Raw genomic sequence first — 14,937 nt, forward strand, 5'->3', positions numbered from 1 at the left:
GGGGTGATAATAAAAGAGTGAAAGCATCAAAAAAATAAGGAATTGGAATAATTGTGCTTTATACAAAAAAATCATAACCACCACAAAAAAGGGTGGGCCTCATGGACTCTTGCTAATATGAAAGAAATGAATTTATCAGGTAAGTTCTTACATAAATTATGTTTTCTTTCATGTAATTAGCAAGAGTCCATGAGCTAGTGACGTATGGGATATAAATTCCCAAAATGTGGAACTTCCACGCAAGAGTCACTAGAGAGGGAGGGATAAAATAAAGACAGCCAATTCCGCTGAAAAAATAATCCACTACCCAAATCAAAAGTTTCAATTTTAATAATGAAAAAAACTGAAATTATAAGCAGAAGAATCAAACTGAAACAGCTGCCTGAAGTACTATTCTACCAAAAACTGCTTCTAAAGAAGAGAAAACATCAAAATGGTAGAATTTAGTAAAAGTATGCAAAGAAGACCAAGTCATTGCTTTGCAAATTTGATCAACAGAAGCTTCATTATTAAAAAGCCCAGGAAGTAGAAACTGACCTAGTAGAATGAGCCGTAATCCTCTGAGACAGGGAATAATCCGACTCCAAATAAGCATGATGAATCAAAAGCTTAACCAAGATGCCAAAGAAATGGCAGAAGCCTTCTGACCTTCCTAAAACCAGAAAAGATAACAAATAGACTAGAAGTCTGACTGAAATCTGAGTAGCTTCAACATAATATTTCAAAACTCTTACCACATCCTAAAGAATGTAAGAATCTTACCAAAGAATTCATAGGATTAGGACACAAGGAAAAGACAATAATTCCTCCACTAATGTTGTTAGAATGCACAACTTAGGTGAAAATTGAAATGAGGACAGCAAAAAAACACCTTATCCTGATGAAAAATCAGAACAAGGAGATTCACAAGAAAGAACAGATAATTCAAAAACTGTTCTAGCTGAAGAGATGTCCAAAAAGAACAATACTTTCCATGAAAGTAATGAATGTCCAGAGCAAGCATATGCTCAAAATAGAAGAGCCTGAAAAACCTTCAGAACCCAATTAAGACTCCAAGGAGGAGAAATTGGCTTAATGACAGGTTTGATACGAATCAAAACCTGAACAAAAATGATGAATATCAGGAAGTAACACTGCCTTATCCTGATGAAAAATCAGAAAAGGATATTCACAAAAAAGAGCAGATAACTCAAAAACTCTTCTAGTAGAAGAAATATCCAAAAGGAACAATACTTTTCCAAGAAAGTAATTTAACATTCAGAAAATGCATAGTTTCAAACGGAGGAGCCTGTAAAGCCCTCAGCACCAAATTGAGACTCCAAAGAGGAGAGATTGAATTAATGACAGGCTTGATATGGACCAAAGCCTGTACAACACATTGAATATCAGGATGATTAGCAATCTTTCTGTGAAAAAAGAACAGAAAGAGTAGAGATTTGTCCTAACAAAGAATTGAAGACAAAACCTTATCCAAACCAACCTGAAAAAATAATAAAATTCTATGAATTTTAAAAGAATGCCAAGAAAAGTAGGTCTTCCAGACTCAATATAAATCTTTCTAGAGACAGATTTATGAGCCTGAAACATAGTATTAATCAATGAGACAGAAAAACCTCTATGACTAAAAACCAAGCGTTCAATCTCCATCCCTTCAAATGTAATGATTTGAGAACCTGATGGAAAAAATGGCCTTGAGAAAGAAAAGGTCTGGTTTAAACGGAGGTGTCCAACGTTGGCAACTGGCCATCCGAATGAGATTCGTATACCAAAACCTGAGAGGCCATGCTGGAGCTACCAGCATAACAAACAAATACTCCATAAGAATTTTGGAAGAAGAACTAGAGGCGGAAAGAAATAGGCAAAAAGATAATTCCAAAGAAATGTCAATGCATACACTACTTCCGCCTGAAGATTCCTGGACCTTAATAGGCCCCTGGGAAGTTCTTTATTCAGATGAGATGAAAAACATATCTGGGTAAGAGAGACCATTCTCCCGGAAGAAAAGCTTGATTAACAGAGATAATCCGCTTCCCAAATATCTATACCTGGGAAAAAAACCACAGAATTTAGATAGGAGCTGGATTTAGCCCAAGCTAATATCCGAGACACTTCTGTCACAGCCTAAGGACTGATAGTCCTACTCTGATGATTGACATACACCATAGTAGTGATATTGTCTGAAAAGCATTAAACGTCTCTTCTTCAAAAAGAAACTAACTGAAAAACTCTGAGAAAACACGGAGTTCTAAAATATCAAATGGTAATCTCGCCTCCTGAGATTTCCAAACCCCTTGTGCTGACAGAGATCCACAGACAGCCGCCCAACCAAAAAGACTCACATCTGTAGAGATCATGGTCCAGGTTGAAAGAAACGAAGAGACCTGTAGAACTAAATGATGGTGATCTTAACCACCAAATCAAGAGAGATAAATATTAGGATTCGAAGATTTAAAATGCGAAATCCTAGAAACCCTGCACCATAATTCAGCATAAAAGACTGGAAAGGTTCTTTCTATTGAAAATGAGCAAAGGGAATTAAATCCAATGCTGTGGCCATAAGACCTAAAACTTCTATGCATGTATAGCAACTGAAGGAAATAATAGAGACTAAAGGTACCGACAAACGGAACACAATAAAATTGTCCCTTGTCTGATAGAGACAAAGACAGTGACACAAACTATCTGGAAACCTAAAAAAGGTGACCCTTGTGTGAGGAATCAAGAACTTTTGAAAAAAAGATCCTCTAACTATGTCCTGAAGAGCAAAGTGAATCATATGAGATTCCGCATCCTCAGAAAATAATCTGAATGAAAACAGAAAAATGAAAATATGCATTTATTGTATCTAATGAAAACAAATAATGCTATCACTGACCAAAAAAAGGCAGAATAGTTTGAATAAAACTCCAAAACCCAGTTCCTAAAAATGGAACTGGAATAAATACCCCAGAAGATTCCAGGTCTGAGCAGCGCTTGAACCCCATGGGTGCCCAGCCATGCTTCAACAGTACCCAAAATATATAGGACCGAAACACACTTAAAGAAAGTGTTAGCCTTACTGGAATAAAATCAAAGAAATTTGGACCGAATAGAAATAAATTTCAAAGAAGTCTTAACCTGCCCCTTGCCAGCCAAGCTGGAATACGGCACGTACATCGCAATTTTAGGGAGCTGATTTCGAACTGAAAAATTTCCAATTTAAAAACATGTTACTTGGGAAAGAATTCAGGAATTTGTTCCTTAATAAGAACAACCAAACTAGTATAAGCTTAAAGTTTTAGTCTTAGAACTCAATCTTGAAGCCCAGAGTAACAGTTTAAGAATTGAATCCAATTATAAAACAAATAATTGATTATCTTAGAACAAAAGAAATATGGATTTTTAAAAATCACAAAATTCTTCTAGCTAAAAATAGCTAAAGACATAGATTAACCCTCATTTGCGAAAATATTCAATAAAATGAAGACACAAATGAAATTATTAGCATGATAGTCCAGTTAAAGGACCAGTCAATACAGTGGACTTGCATAATCAAAAAATGCAAAACAACAAGACAAATGCAACAGCACCTAGTCTAGTAAATATTGTCCCTTAACAATGCTAAAATAAATCATAATCTGATACTTGATCTTAAAGTAAACAGAACAAAATGAAGCAATTGCAACATCCAAATAAATCACAGGACCAAGAAAAGTACCTGAAACTAAATAATTTTCCATAAATAAGATACAACCATCTAAAGGAAAATAAATACTATTTTGCTATAGAAACAATAGCATAATTAGTAGGAATAGAGATAGCCCCAATAAATTGGAGAACCCTCCAAATTGAATTTAACTGCTGGCAAAGAAAAATCTCAGCCTATTCCATTCCCTAGTATGAGGAATTGGAAAGAAAACCTCTGAAAACACAGAAGAATAAATAAGCAGAAATAATGTTAGCTAGTCTTGAAAAAGAACTAGTTACCTTAATATCCAAAATAAACAACACCTTTTCAACAAAGAACAAATGTACTTTAATAAAAAAATAATAAAAAAGTAGATTTGTTAGTTTCAATATCTGATGAAGAAAATTCTGAATGAGAAAAAAACATCATCAGAGAAGGATAAATAAGTATGTTGTTGGTCATTTGAAACTTCAATAATTAAAAAAGAAGTGAAAAAGACCTAAAAATTTTTATTAGAAGGCACGATGTCAGACAAAGCCTTTAAAATAGAATCAGAAAAATATTTCTTATAAATCTTCTAAATATTTCTTGTACATAAGATGTAAAAAGAATGGCAATACATAAAACATAAATACTAATGGATTCTGCATGTAAAAGTTTATCATAATAACTTATTACAAACCATAGCTAAAGATAAACATTCATAACATTTAAAATAAATGAACTTAGCTTTGGTAGGACTGAACTCAGTCAAGCGTTTTTCCAGAAGTAGCTTTTGATCCAGGGTCAATCTGAGACATCTTGCAATATGTAATAGAAAAAACAACATATAAAGCAAAATCTATCAAAATTCCTTAAATGACAGTTTCAGGAATGGGAAAAAATGCCAATGAACAAGCTTCTAGCAACCAGAAGCAAATAAACAATGAGACTTAAATAATGTGGAGACAATAGTGACGCCCATATTTTTTAGCGCCAAAAAAGACGCCCACACTATTTGGCGCCTAAATGCTTTGGTGCCAAAAATGACGCCACATCCGGTAACGCCGACATCTTTGGTGCAAAAAAACGTCAAAAAAATGACGCACATACAAACAACTTCCGGTGACAAGTATGACTCCGGAAATGACTAAGACATTTTTTGCGCCAAAAAAATCCGCGCCAAGAATGACGCAATAAAATGAAGCATTTTCAGCCCCCGCGAGCCTAACAGCCCACAGGAAAAAAAGTCAAATTTTAAAGGTAAGAAAAATTTAATATTCAAATGCATTATCCCAAATAATGAAACTGACTGTCTGAAATAAGGAATATTGAACATCCTGAATCAAGGCAAATACATGTTTAAACACATATATTTAGAACTTTATATAAAAGTGCCCAACCATAGCTTAGAGTGTCACAGAAAATAAGACTTACTTACCCCAGGACACTCATCTACATATAGTAGAAAGCCAAACCAGTACTGAAACGAGAATCAGTAGAGGTAATGGTATATATAAGAGTATATCGTCGATCTGAAAAGGGAGGTAAGAGATGAATCTCTACGACCGATAACAGAGAACCTATGAAATAGACCCCGTAGAAGGAGATCATTGAATTCAAATAGGCAATACACTCTTCACATCCCTCTGACATTCACTGCACACTGAGAGGAAAACCGGGCTCCAGCCTGCTGCGGAGCGCATATCAACGTAGAATCTAGCACAAACTTACTTCACCACCTCCACGGGAGGCAAAGTTTGTAAAACTGAATTGTGGGTGTGGTGAGGGGTGTATTTATAGGCATTTTAAGGTTTGGGAAACTTTGCCCCTCCTGGTAGGAATGTATATCCCATACGTCACTAGCTCATGGACTCTTGCTAATTACATGAAAGAAATCTGTACGAAAAGGAGGAGAGAAGCGCGGACAAGATTCAAATGCAGAGTACCAATTTAATTGTTGACACACACATATATAACAAACTCACAAGATGATCTTGCTGGTATTTACGGATGGAGGATTAAACGGACAGTGGACGCTTTGTACCAACTCATCTTCTCGTTGTGGAGTTTAAGACGGCATTTGCAGTCGAAGTGCTAATTTTTACTATTCATCTTGTGAGTTTGTTATATATGTGTGTGTCAACAATTAAATTGGTACTCTGCATTTGAATCTTGTCCACGCTTCTCTCCTCCTTTTTGTACAGATTTTCTTGTTGTGGACATCTTGGATTAACCCTTTACAAGAGGAGCTGCAGGACTGTTTTAGATCTCCTTCCATTTGATCGCATTGGAGTGAGTATTGGATACACACCAATATTTGGCCACCCATGCTATTGCCATACTGACGGACTTTATATACGGAGCTCTGTTAAAGTGGTAGATTATTATATGAAACATTAATTTGTTATTTTAGTATACAGTATATTGTATTCATATTTCTCAATTTATATATATATATTTTGTACTATAATCTAGCACCTGCAGTGCTACTTGTTGTATTTTCTAATACAAATCTATATACATCTTTTACATTACTATATGTGGTTTCACATATTGGGTTGATCACAATCCTTTAGAAATGATTATCAAATGATTTAGCTACAAACATCACCATGGACGTTAATAGTAAAATTGGTAGGAAAATGATTAGATAAACTTTTTTTTAAAAGATTATGATGGGCCTCGTTGTAGGTTAGATCATAATCCTTTGTTTAGGATAGTTTGTGGGGTTACTTTTTCTAAGGTACTTTAGTTTTAGGACAGGGCTTTTTAATTTTGTGTAATTTTTATTAAACTGGTAGTGTGTTTTTTTTGGTGCTTGTTTTATTACTAGTAGAGTTTTTTTATTTTTTGTAACTTAGGGGGTCTTAGGTTAGGGGTCTTGATTAGTTGTTAGGGGGTTATTAGAGTAGGGGGTTTATTGCCATCATTTTTTGTGGGGATTTATGGGTTTATAGAGTAAGGGGTTGTTGCGGATTAAGGGTTAATAGTGTAGGTTTTTGTTTGCAATGGGGTATGGCGAAAAAGTTTGAGAGTAAAATGTGATTGTGTTTGAGTGATCGCATTTACGTTTAATACGTAATATTGTAATATCGTAAATGTGTTAACATAACTGCTCCACTTGTAATCTAGCAATAAGTGAGCTAGGTGCATAAATACATTGTGAAAATATATAGCTACATGTATCCATACTAATTTTCTACATAATTTGCAAGATGGTGCAAGGTAAATACAAGCAAACCATCAAAAACTTTGGCAATTTGGAAAGGTGAAATGTATCTAAGTTATTGGCATGTATTACCTCCTTAGGTAATGAATTCTGCAATTGTATTGCTCTTACAGTGAAAACGTTTACATTGCAGAAGATTAAATCTCCTTTCCTCTAGCATTAAATTGTGATCTCTTGTCACAAACAATCTTCTTGGAATAAACAGAGCTTCTTCCATCTCTGTACATGGGCCTTGAATATATTTATATAAAGTAATCATGTCACCTCTCAAGCGCCTTTTTTTCCTAGAGAAAACAGACCCAGTTTGGCTAGCCTCTCCTCACAGCTTAAATTCTCCATTCCCCTTAATAATTTTGTGGTCCTTCTATGAACTTTTTCTAATTCTGAAATGTCTTTTTTGAGATCAGTTTCCAAAACTGCACTCCATACTCAAGGATAGGTCTTACCAGGGATTTATATAGTGACAGAATTATGATTTCTTCCCTTGCATCAATGCCTCTATTAATACATGCTAATATCTTATTAGCCTTAGAAGTGTGATTGAAATTTTTAGAAAATAATGAATGTTTGGTCTACTGAAAAAAACAAGGTATATTTTTTTACTGTAAAAAGCACTAACGTTAATATTTAGACATTAGGTGCAAACAAAGGGCTGTGAAATGGCTTAGCAGTAAATACCAACAAAGACATTCAGAGTTGTGTTCCTTTAATTGTCAAAGAGGACTACATGTTTACATTGGCGGTAACCTGTATGATAGCCAATAGGATCACTTTGTGCATGTGCTGGGGTCAGAACCAGCATGACAAGCACAACTCACAGTTTCATGCAGGCGCTGCATACTCAGCATTTCCATTAGTCCAATACCAGTAAGTTAATAGTGACCCAAGTGCTAAAAAGGATGGGTGGTTTGCAGCACACTGAACATAAGAAAGTATTTAAAAAAGAATAAGATATTCAGTTTTTAAATCAATCAAGCTCCTGGTTTATTTTGTTTCTTTCATTGGGTGCAGTGTATTAGTGACCTTGCAATGAAGTGTTTTATGTCCTTTAATGGGAAACAGAAGAATGATATCTAGATAAGCAGCATTTTAAAAAGAAATAATGCCATCAGATTAGTATAGCTGCAGGCTAGGGCAATAGTAGTTTAAAGGGATATAAAACCAATTTTTTTTCTTTCATCATTAGGATACAGCATGCAATTTTAAACAACTTTCTAATTTACTCTTATTATCAATTTTTTTTGCTCTTGGTATTTTTATTTGAAAAGCAGAAATAGGAATGTAAGCTTAGGAGCTGGCCTAATTTTGGTTCAGAACCTGGGTAGTGCTTGCTGATTGGTGGCTAAATAGCCTGCTTTTTCAAATAAAGATACCAAGAGAACGAAGAAAAATTAAAAATAGGAGTAAATTAGAAAATTGCTTAAAATTGCATGCTCTATCTTTACTATTTAATCATTGAATGCGTAAATTAATTTGCCTGATATTTGTCAGCAATCACTAGGAACAATGAACATGTAAAGTATGCCATTAATTAAATATTAATATGGTCATATGAGGATGTTGATAAAAGGCTACAGCCAAAACTGTTGGATTAATTTTCATGATCTGAACTATTATATATAGAAGTGGATCTGCCCCCCTCAGACTTTTGAAATAGGGCAGCAATATTGCCTCCTGAAAAGTGGATATCAGGTTTCTTATAACATATGGGGTTTTTTTTTAGAAGTGAGGCATAGAATAACGGTACTCAGTAAAGTCTGAACCCCATATAATTTTGAGGAGCCTTGGTAGATTAAAACTTTAATTCTTTATGAATGAATACAAACTACTTTTAAACTCCTTCTGAAGTGCTGTTTGCCCATTGACCGGAAATAACATATCAGAGCAACCGGCCTATCAGCATTTTGCAGTTTTTAAATTGTTAACCAATCAGGTCACAAGTTGTAAATGCTCTATATTATCAATTAACCTAGCCGGTACTTCCGTTGTTAGCCAATCTGGTCACAGATTGCGTATACTCTGCTCTGTGTTACCAATTAACCTACAATTATAATCATCTTCCACTATGTATTTACACAAACAGAGAATACCTTACTTTATTAGTTCTGAACTATACCACTAGTAAATAATATATATGTTAGCAAGGCCCAACAATATGGAATATGGACAACATCACCTAAGGGGTTCATACTATCCCCAACTGATAAAGAATATTTTAATACAAGTTTAAAACAAAATATATATATATATATATATATATATATATATATATATATATATATATATATATACAAAAATGTCCCAAGGGCTCTGCACACACTTTACAAGGAAGTATCCTGCCCGGGGTGCATATCAAGATATCTCAAATATAACGCAATAAAGGAAGCACTCGCCGGCGAGTGCTTCCTTTATTGCGTTATATATATATATACAGTATATCGTAATGACAACTGTTGGTGTTAAACTTTGTTAAGCTTAGCGTATAATCTTGCATATCGGTACATACTTTGTAAAGTATGTAAATTCAATCCATTCGGTACAAGATACATATAACCGCACAGTAATAGGAATTAACCTTGAAATAAATCAATATCCCACCAAACATGTATTCCAAGAGGCTCTTTTGTTCTTAGAAAGAATATACAATTTGCCTCTCTGTATAACATTTTTGCAAATCTATTTCCTATTTTGTTAGCTTGTCTATAGCCTGTACCTGAAAAGCATTAGCATCAATCCCACACTGAACAAAATGTGCAAAATATTTCACTATAGGTGTTTTTGGTTGGACATAAAGGTATTTCAACCTTCACATATTCACAAACTTTGCAGGACTTCCTGCCACATTTGAACATACCTTTTCTGTTTAGCCAACATTCTTTAGGTCTATCTGTTTTTAGCCATACACATAGGTGACCAATATATCCCCTAATGTGGGGTGCCCTTCTTGCCACATATAAGCAGCCTTCGGGGATAACCTGTTCCGACTTTGGATCAGCTTTTAGAATAACTATGTTACTTTTTATGATTTTAACAACTTTATTATATTGGTTACTGTAACTTGTAATAAATTTAATCTTAGTATCCTTCAGTCTACTTTTACCATTATCTTCATTCTTTCTTTTGTTTTTCAATAACTTGTTTTTATTGATCGTTCTAACCTTATTTCTAGTTCTAAATATATTCTCTTTGTAATATCTTCTTTTAACTAACCTATAAATCAGTTCCAGTGAATGTTTATCTTAGTATTTTGATGAAGGGCAGTTTCTACAAATGCGTATTAGTTGTCCAAGAGGAAACAATTTTCTTAAATGACATGGATGACAGGAATCATATCTAGGGATTATATTTCCTGGTATTCCTTTCTTATATAATGCAACTTCAATCTTTTGTTGTTTAAAGTTACCTTTCAGCAGTACATCCATATATTTTATATTAGAAGCCTGATGTTCCCAAGTGAATCTAAGATTACAATTATTAACATTAAGCTATTCCACAAACAATTTGGCCTCCAATACTGATACCTGCCAAACAAATGAAAGATCATCTATAAATAGGACATATAGTCTAATATGACTTCCATATGGGTTTCCATCTCAATAGATGCGGGACACCTCATACCAACCCAAAAACAGGTTGACATATGAGAGGGCAAATTTTGCCCCCATGGCTGTTATATTAAGCTTTACATTTGTTTTGTTTATGTATTCCCAAGAGCTCCATATGAGTGAGTGGAGGACTGTGACTGTTGGATTAAAGATGTGAAATTTGATTTATTTCAGATCTATGTTCACATCATTGGTACATATTAATTACTAGTTCTGTGGAAGAATCTGCTTGCAATTTCTTTTTAGAAGTGTCTATCTACTTCATTGATTAGAGAACTAGTACAAATATGGTACTATAAGAGGGAGAAATATACCACTACCATAAATCCTAACTGCTAGCTGACCCAGCTTCCTAGACCACTGATAATACTACACATGACTTGTTCCTCCACCTAACATAGACACAAAAAGGGATCCATTCTCTGCAATTACCTCCAACAACCAGTGGGGCCCCTTGCAACTGGTACCTCTCCATCTACTATGGAATCCCCACAGATAATTCCAATTACCACTATCACCACCATTCACTCTAACCACACTTTACATGATCCAGATACATCTACTACTCAAGCCCCTTATCTACTAATAAAGCCCCTTATCTGTAAACTCCTCATGGAAATCCCCTCTTTAGTGACTCCCCACTTACATCTAACCCACCCATTGTGATCAACCATCAAATATACTTTTCATTTTCTGATCTTTTTCCAAAATGTAACCCCCCAATTACTTTAATGACAAAAATAGAAGAAAAAAAAAACCTACAACCTACCTGAAGGCTTACTTTAAGTCTATCTTTTTATGTCATCAGTAGGTTCCCCTTCATCTGTTCCTCACACAGTATATAACCACCTTCATTAATCAGAATTTCAGATGGGCAATTTAGTACACCCATCATGTAGAGGGAGTTAACTGATAAAGGAGATTAAGTAGAAGGGATATGAAATGGGGAAAGTTAATGTTAAAGGGGGGGGGGGGGATTGCAGCTATGGTGAAGGCAGGCCAGTGGTGATGGGGTCCTTTTATTGGTTGGGGTATTGCAATGTGGGGCATTGCTTAAAGGGCTTGAGTCAGACTTGCAGGCATCATGTTAGAGTTATCTGTGGTTAGCAATCAATGTTGGTTAAGGTTATTTGAGATTCTGGGGCTTATTGTTGTTTGGGTTTATAGTGGTCTAAGAGGCTGGGTAGGATACACTTGGGGCCAGGAACTGGGTCAAGACTAGTCTTTATTTAAGTGGTAGGAATAAAAGAAAGAGGGCGCCAATAGTGTAATATTGTTAGTTTCAAAACGGAATTAAACACAAATATTGCGCTTACCAAAAAAGATGCACTGAACTCTGACCAGTGCAATATCGCCTGCTGGCACTTTATTCAGCGGCCAGTATACTGTGTATAGGCATATATTCTCCAGATGACCTTTGTATTTCTATGGATTCGACTCCAGGATATGTGAACCTTAGAAAATATTGAGGGAACTCCACATAGTGTAATGTGTCTTTTCAAAGGGATGGAGGAAACATATAGTATGCTTACCAAAGGAAAAGGCACTGTACTGTGACCAGTGCAGTCTCGCCTGCTAGCACCTTAAACAACGGCTAGTGTTTAAGGTGCTAGCAGGCGAGACTGCAGTGGTCACAGTACAGTGCCTTTTCCTTTGGTAAGCATACTATATGTTTCCTCCATCCCTTTGAAAAGACATATTACACTATGTGGAGTTCCCTCTATATTTTCTACGGTTCACATATCCTGGAGTCGAATCCATAAAAATACAAAGGTCATCTGGAGAATATATGCCTATACACAGTATACTGGCCGCTGAATAAAGTGCCAGCAGGCGATATTGCACTGGTCAGAGTTCAGTGCATCTTTTTTGGTAAGCGCAATATTTGTGTTTAATTCCGTTTTGAAACTAACAATATTACACTATTGGCGCCCTCTTTCTTTTATTCCTACCACAGTGTTACCCCCGCTCTCTGGGACCAAGAGGAGCTGCCCCGCCAGAAAACGTCCGGCGGTAATTTGTTCTATGGACAAAAACATTGTTTAATAACACTTTTGGGACATGATATTTTATCTTTGATAACCATTACATTGTTGTGGAAAACACATTGTTTTTAGTCTCGTTGTATCTTTTGTTTGGGTGCATTTTTTTGTTACTCCCACTTTTTCCCGCCCCTATCTTTTTAAATCTGACAGCGCGCCTTTTTGTATCCCCTTCTGGGATATCACAGACTTTATTTAAGTGGTGTCAACTTAACACACCTGTGCTTCAGAAATGGCCTTGCTGCAGAAAGTGCCCCAAAAGATTAAGTATAAAAAGTAGATCTAATTTTATACCTATAGTTAATTTAAATATTTGACCATAGCTGTTCCATCATTATACCTGATTAAAAATGAAATGTTATTGTTTAAAAGGACTTTGTATTCTTTTTTTCCTGGTTCCACCCAAAAGAATCCATTTAAAATGTATTAGTGTTAGGGCTTTTTTGAGCTAAGCTTTCACTTGTCAGATTTATCAAGGTTTGGCCTTCTTCAGCAATAAAACTATATGAGATTTCCCTTGTCAACCAATGAGCCTCCAACAGCTGTAATAGCAGTGCATACTGGGACACTAAAGTCAAAATTACATTTTCATGATTCAGAAAGATCAGCAGTTTTTAGAGACTTTCCAATTTAGTTCCATTATCAAATTGTACATAATCCTTTTATATGAACACCTTCTAAAGGAATCAGCTCATACTGAGCATGTGCACAGTGTATATGCATATTAGTCTTGATTGGCTGATAGCTGTCATGTGATACAGCGGGCCGGTAAGTGAAAAAATAATTAATTGTCTGCTGCTTATTTTATTATTAGCTAAGTGCTATTGCATTGTCTTTTTATTATGCACTTGATAGCTATGACATTCTACTGTATTTAATGGTCCTTTAAACTAGTTTCAGTTTAAATCTACACAGCTCTTACTTAAAGGGATACTAAACCCACTTTTTAATGATTCAGGTAGACCATGCAATTTTAAGCAACTTATTATCAATTTGTCTTCGTTCTCTTGCTATCTTTATTAAAAAACAGGAATGTAAAGCTTAGGAGCCGGCTCATTTTTGTTTCAGAACCTGGGTTACGCTTGCTTATTGGTGGCTAAATGTAGTCACCAATAAGCAAGCACTATCCAGGGTGCTGAACCTAAAATGCTTAAAAAGATTTCAAATGCTTAAATAAAGATAGCAAGAGAACAAAGAAACATTGATAATAGGAGTAAATTAGAAAGTTGCTTAAAATTGCATTCTCTATCTGAATCTTAAAAGAAAAAATTTGGGTTTATTGTCCCTTTAACAAGCTTCCATGGGAAAAAAATCTTCTGAGTATGTATGTTTTTGCATAAATTAAATGTTTTTTTTAGAATGTTAGAAAGTATGATTACTTTGTTTAGCCTGCTATGCTTCAACAAAAATACTTAATGATTAACAAATTACCTTTTTTTACAGGACAAATGTTTGTTATTGGGAAAACCTGGGGTAAAAGCACCATAGATGCTAAAGGAAAACATCAAGAACAGCCTTTCGTTTGGACTTCTCTGTTTTAAACCTACTATGGTTTCCAGTGACCCAATCATGTGATAAGCATCTGAAATATGTTTAACCTAATTAATCAGACATTGACACAAAACTACAAATATAGAGAACATTGTATAAACTTTTCCTTTCTCATAGTAAAAGTACATTAAAAAGAAATTATAAGCTATCTTCATATCTGAGATATTTATATTAATTTCTAATCTCCAACTAATAACTCAATATGAATATATATTTATATATACACAATAATATTTACAATAAGTATGCCCACTGGTATTACAAAGAATGTTTTTTCCTATCATGATTTTTGGTGCAAATCCAGTATAAGAATAAATGACTAGAGATACAAGGTGACGGAGGAAACACTAGTTCACAGAATAATAGATTATAGTACTAACCCAAACCTCCCTGGGAGAAAACAGAACAAGCACCATTTTCAGATGTGTTTTACAGCAAAACACAGCAAAATAAATTATTAATATATATTACAAAAATGTTATATTGCAGTTATGAAACATTTTAGGAGTTTTTAAACTGTGACTTTAATGGCAATTTAATTTAATTTTCATGGTTTGGAACAATGATATTTGAAATACAAATAAAAAATCAATTAAACTGAATGAGGGTATTGTGGTATAATTTGTTTTTATTTGTGAGGGGCACAGTTTATAATTTATGATTAGCTATTGCTGAACTTTTATATTAAAGTGTTTACAAATAGTTCTACAAAAACAAACTGCCAGCTGGTATTTCTTCCATCTTCTGTGCTGCTGTTCAATTTTAAAAAACATTTTTTTTTCACAATTATTTTAGTTTTGTGGAGAGTTATGGACATCAGAAAATAAAAGTGCTTCAGTATTCCACACTTTCCTCTACCGA

General features: G+C 34.7%; 1 protein-coding gene across 1 annotated transcript in view; it reads left to right on the top strand.

Moving 5' to 3' along the window:
- The window catches only part of LOC128647234 (protein FAM166B-like), a 62,216-nt gene extending 47,538 nt beyond the window's left edge, over positions 1–14,678 (top strand). The window contains exon 5 of the mRNA XM_053700022.1: positions 13,969–14,678. Coding sequence (XP_053555997.1) covers positions 13,969–14,066 — 98 coding nt within the window. The 3' untranslated portion in view covers positions 14,067–14,678. The remainder of the gene's footprint in view (positions 1–13,968) is intronic.
- The last annotated feature ends 259 nt before the right edge of the window (positions 14,679–14,937 follow it).

The sequence above is a fragment of the Bombina bombina genome, chromosome 2, assembly GCF_027579735.1.
Source record: "Bombina bombina isolate aBomBom1 chromosome 2, aBomBom1.pri, whole genome shotgun sequence".
Lineage (NCBI taxonomy): Eukaryota > Metazoa > Chordata > Amphibia > Anura > Bombinatoridae > Bombina > Bombina bombina.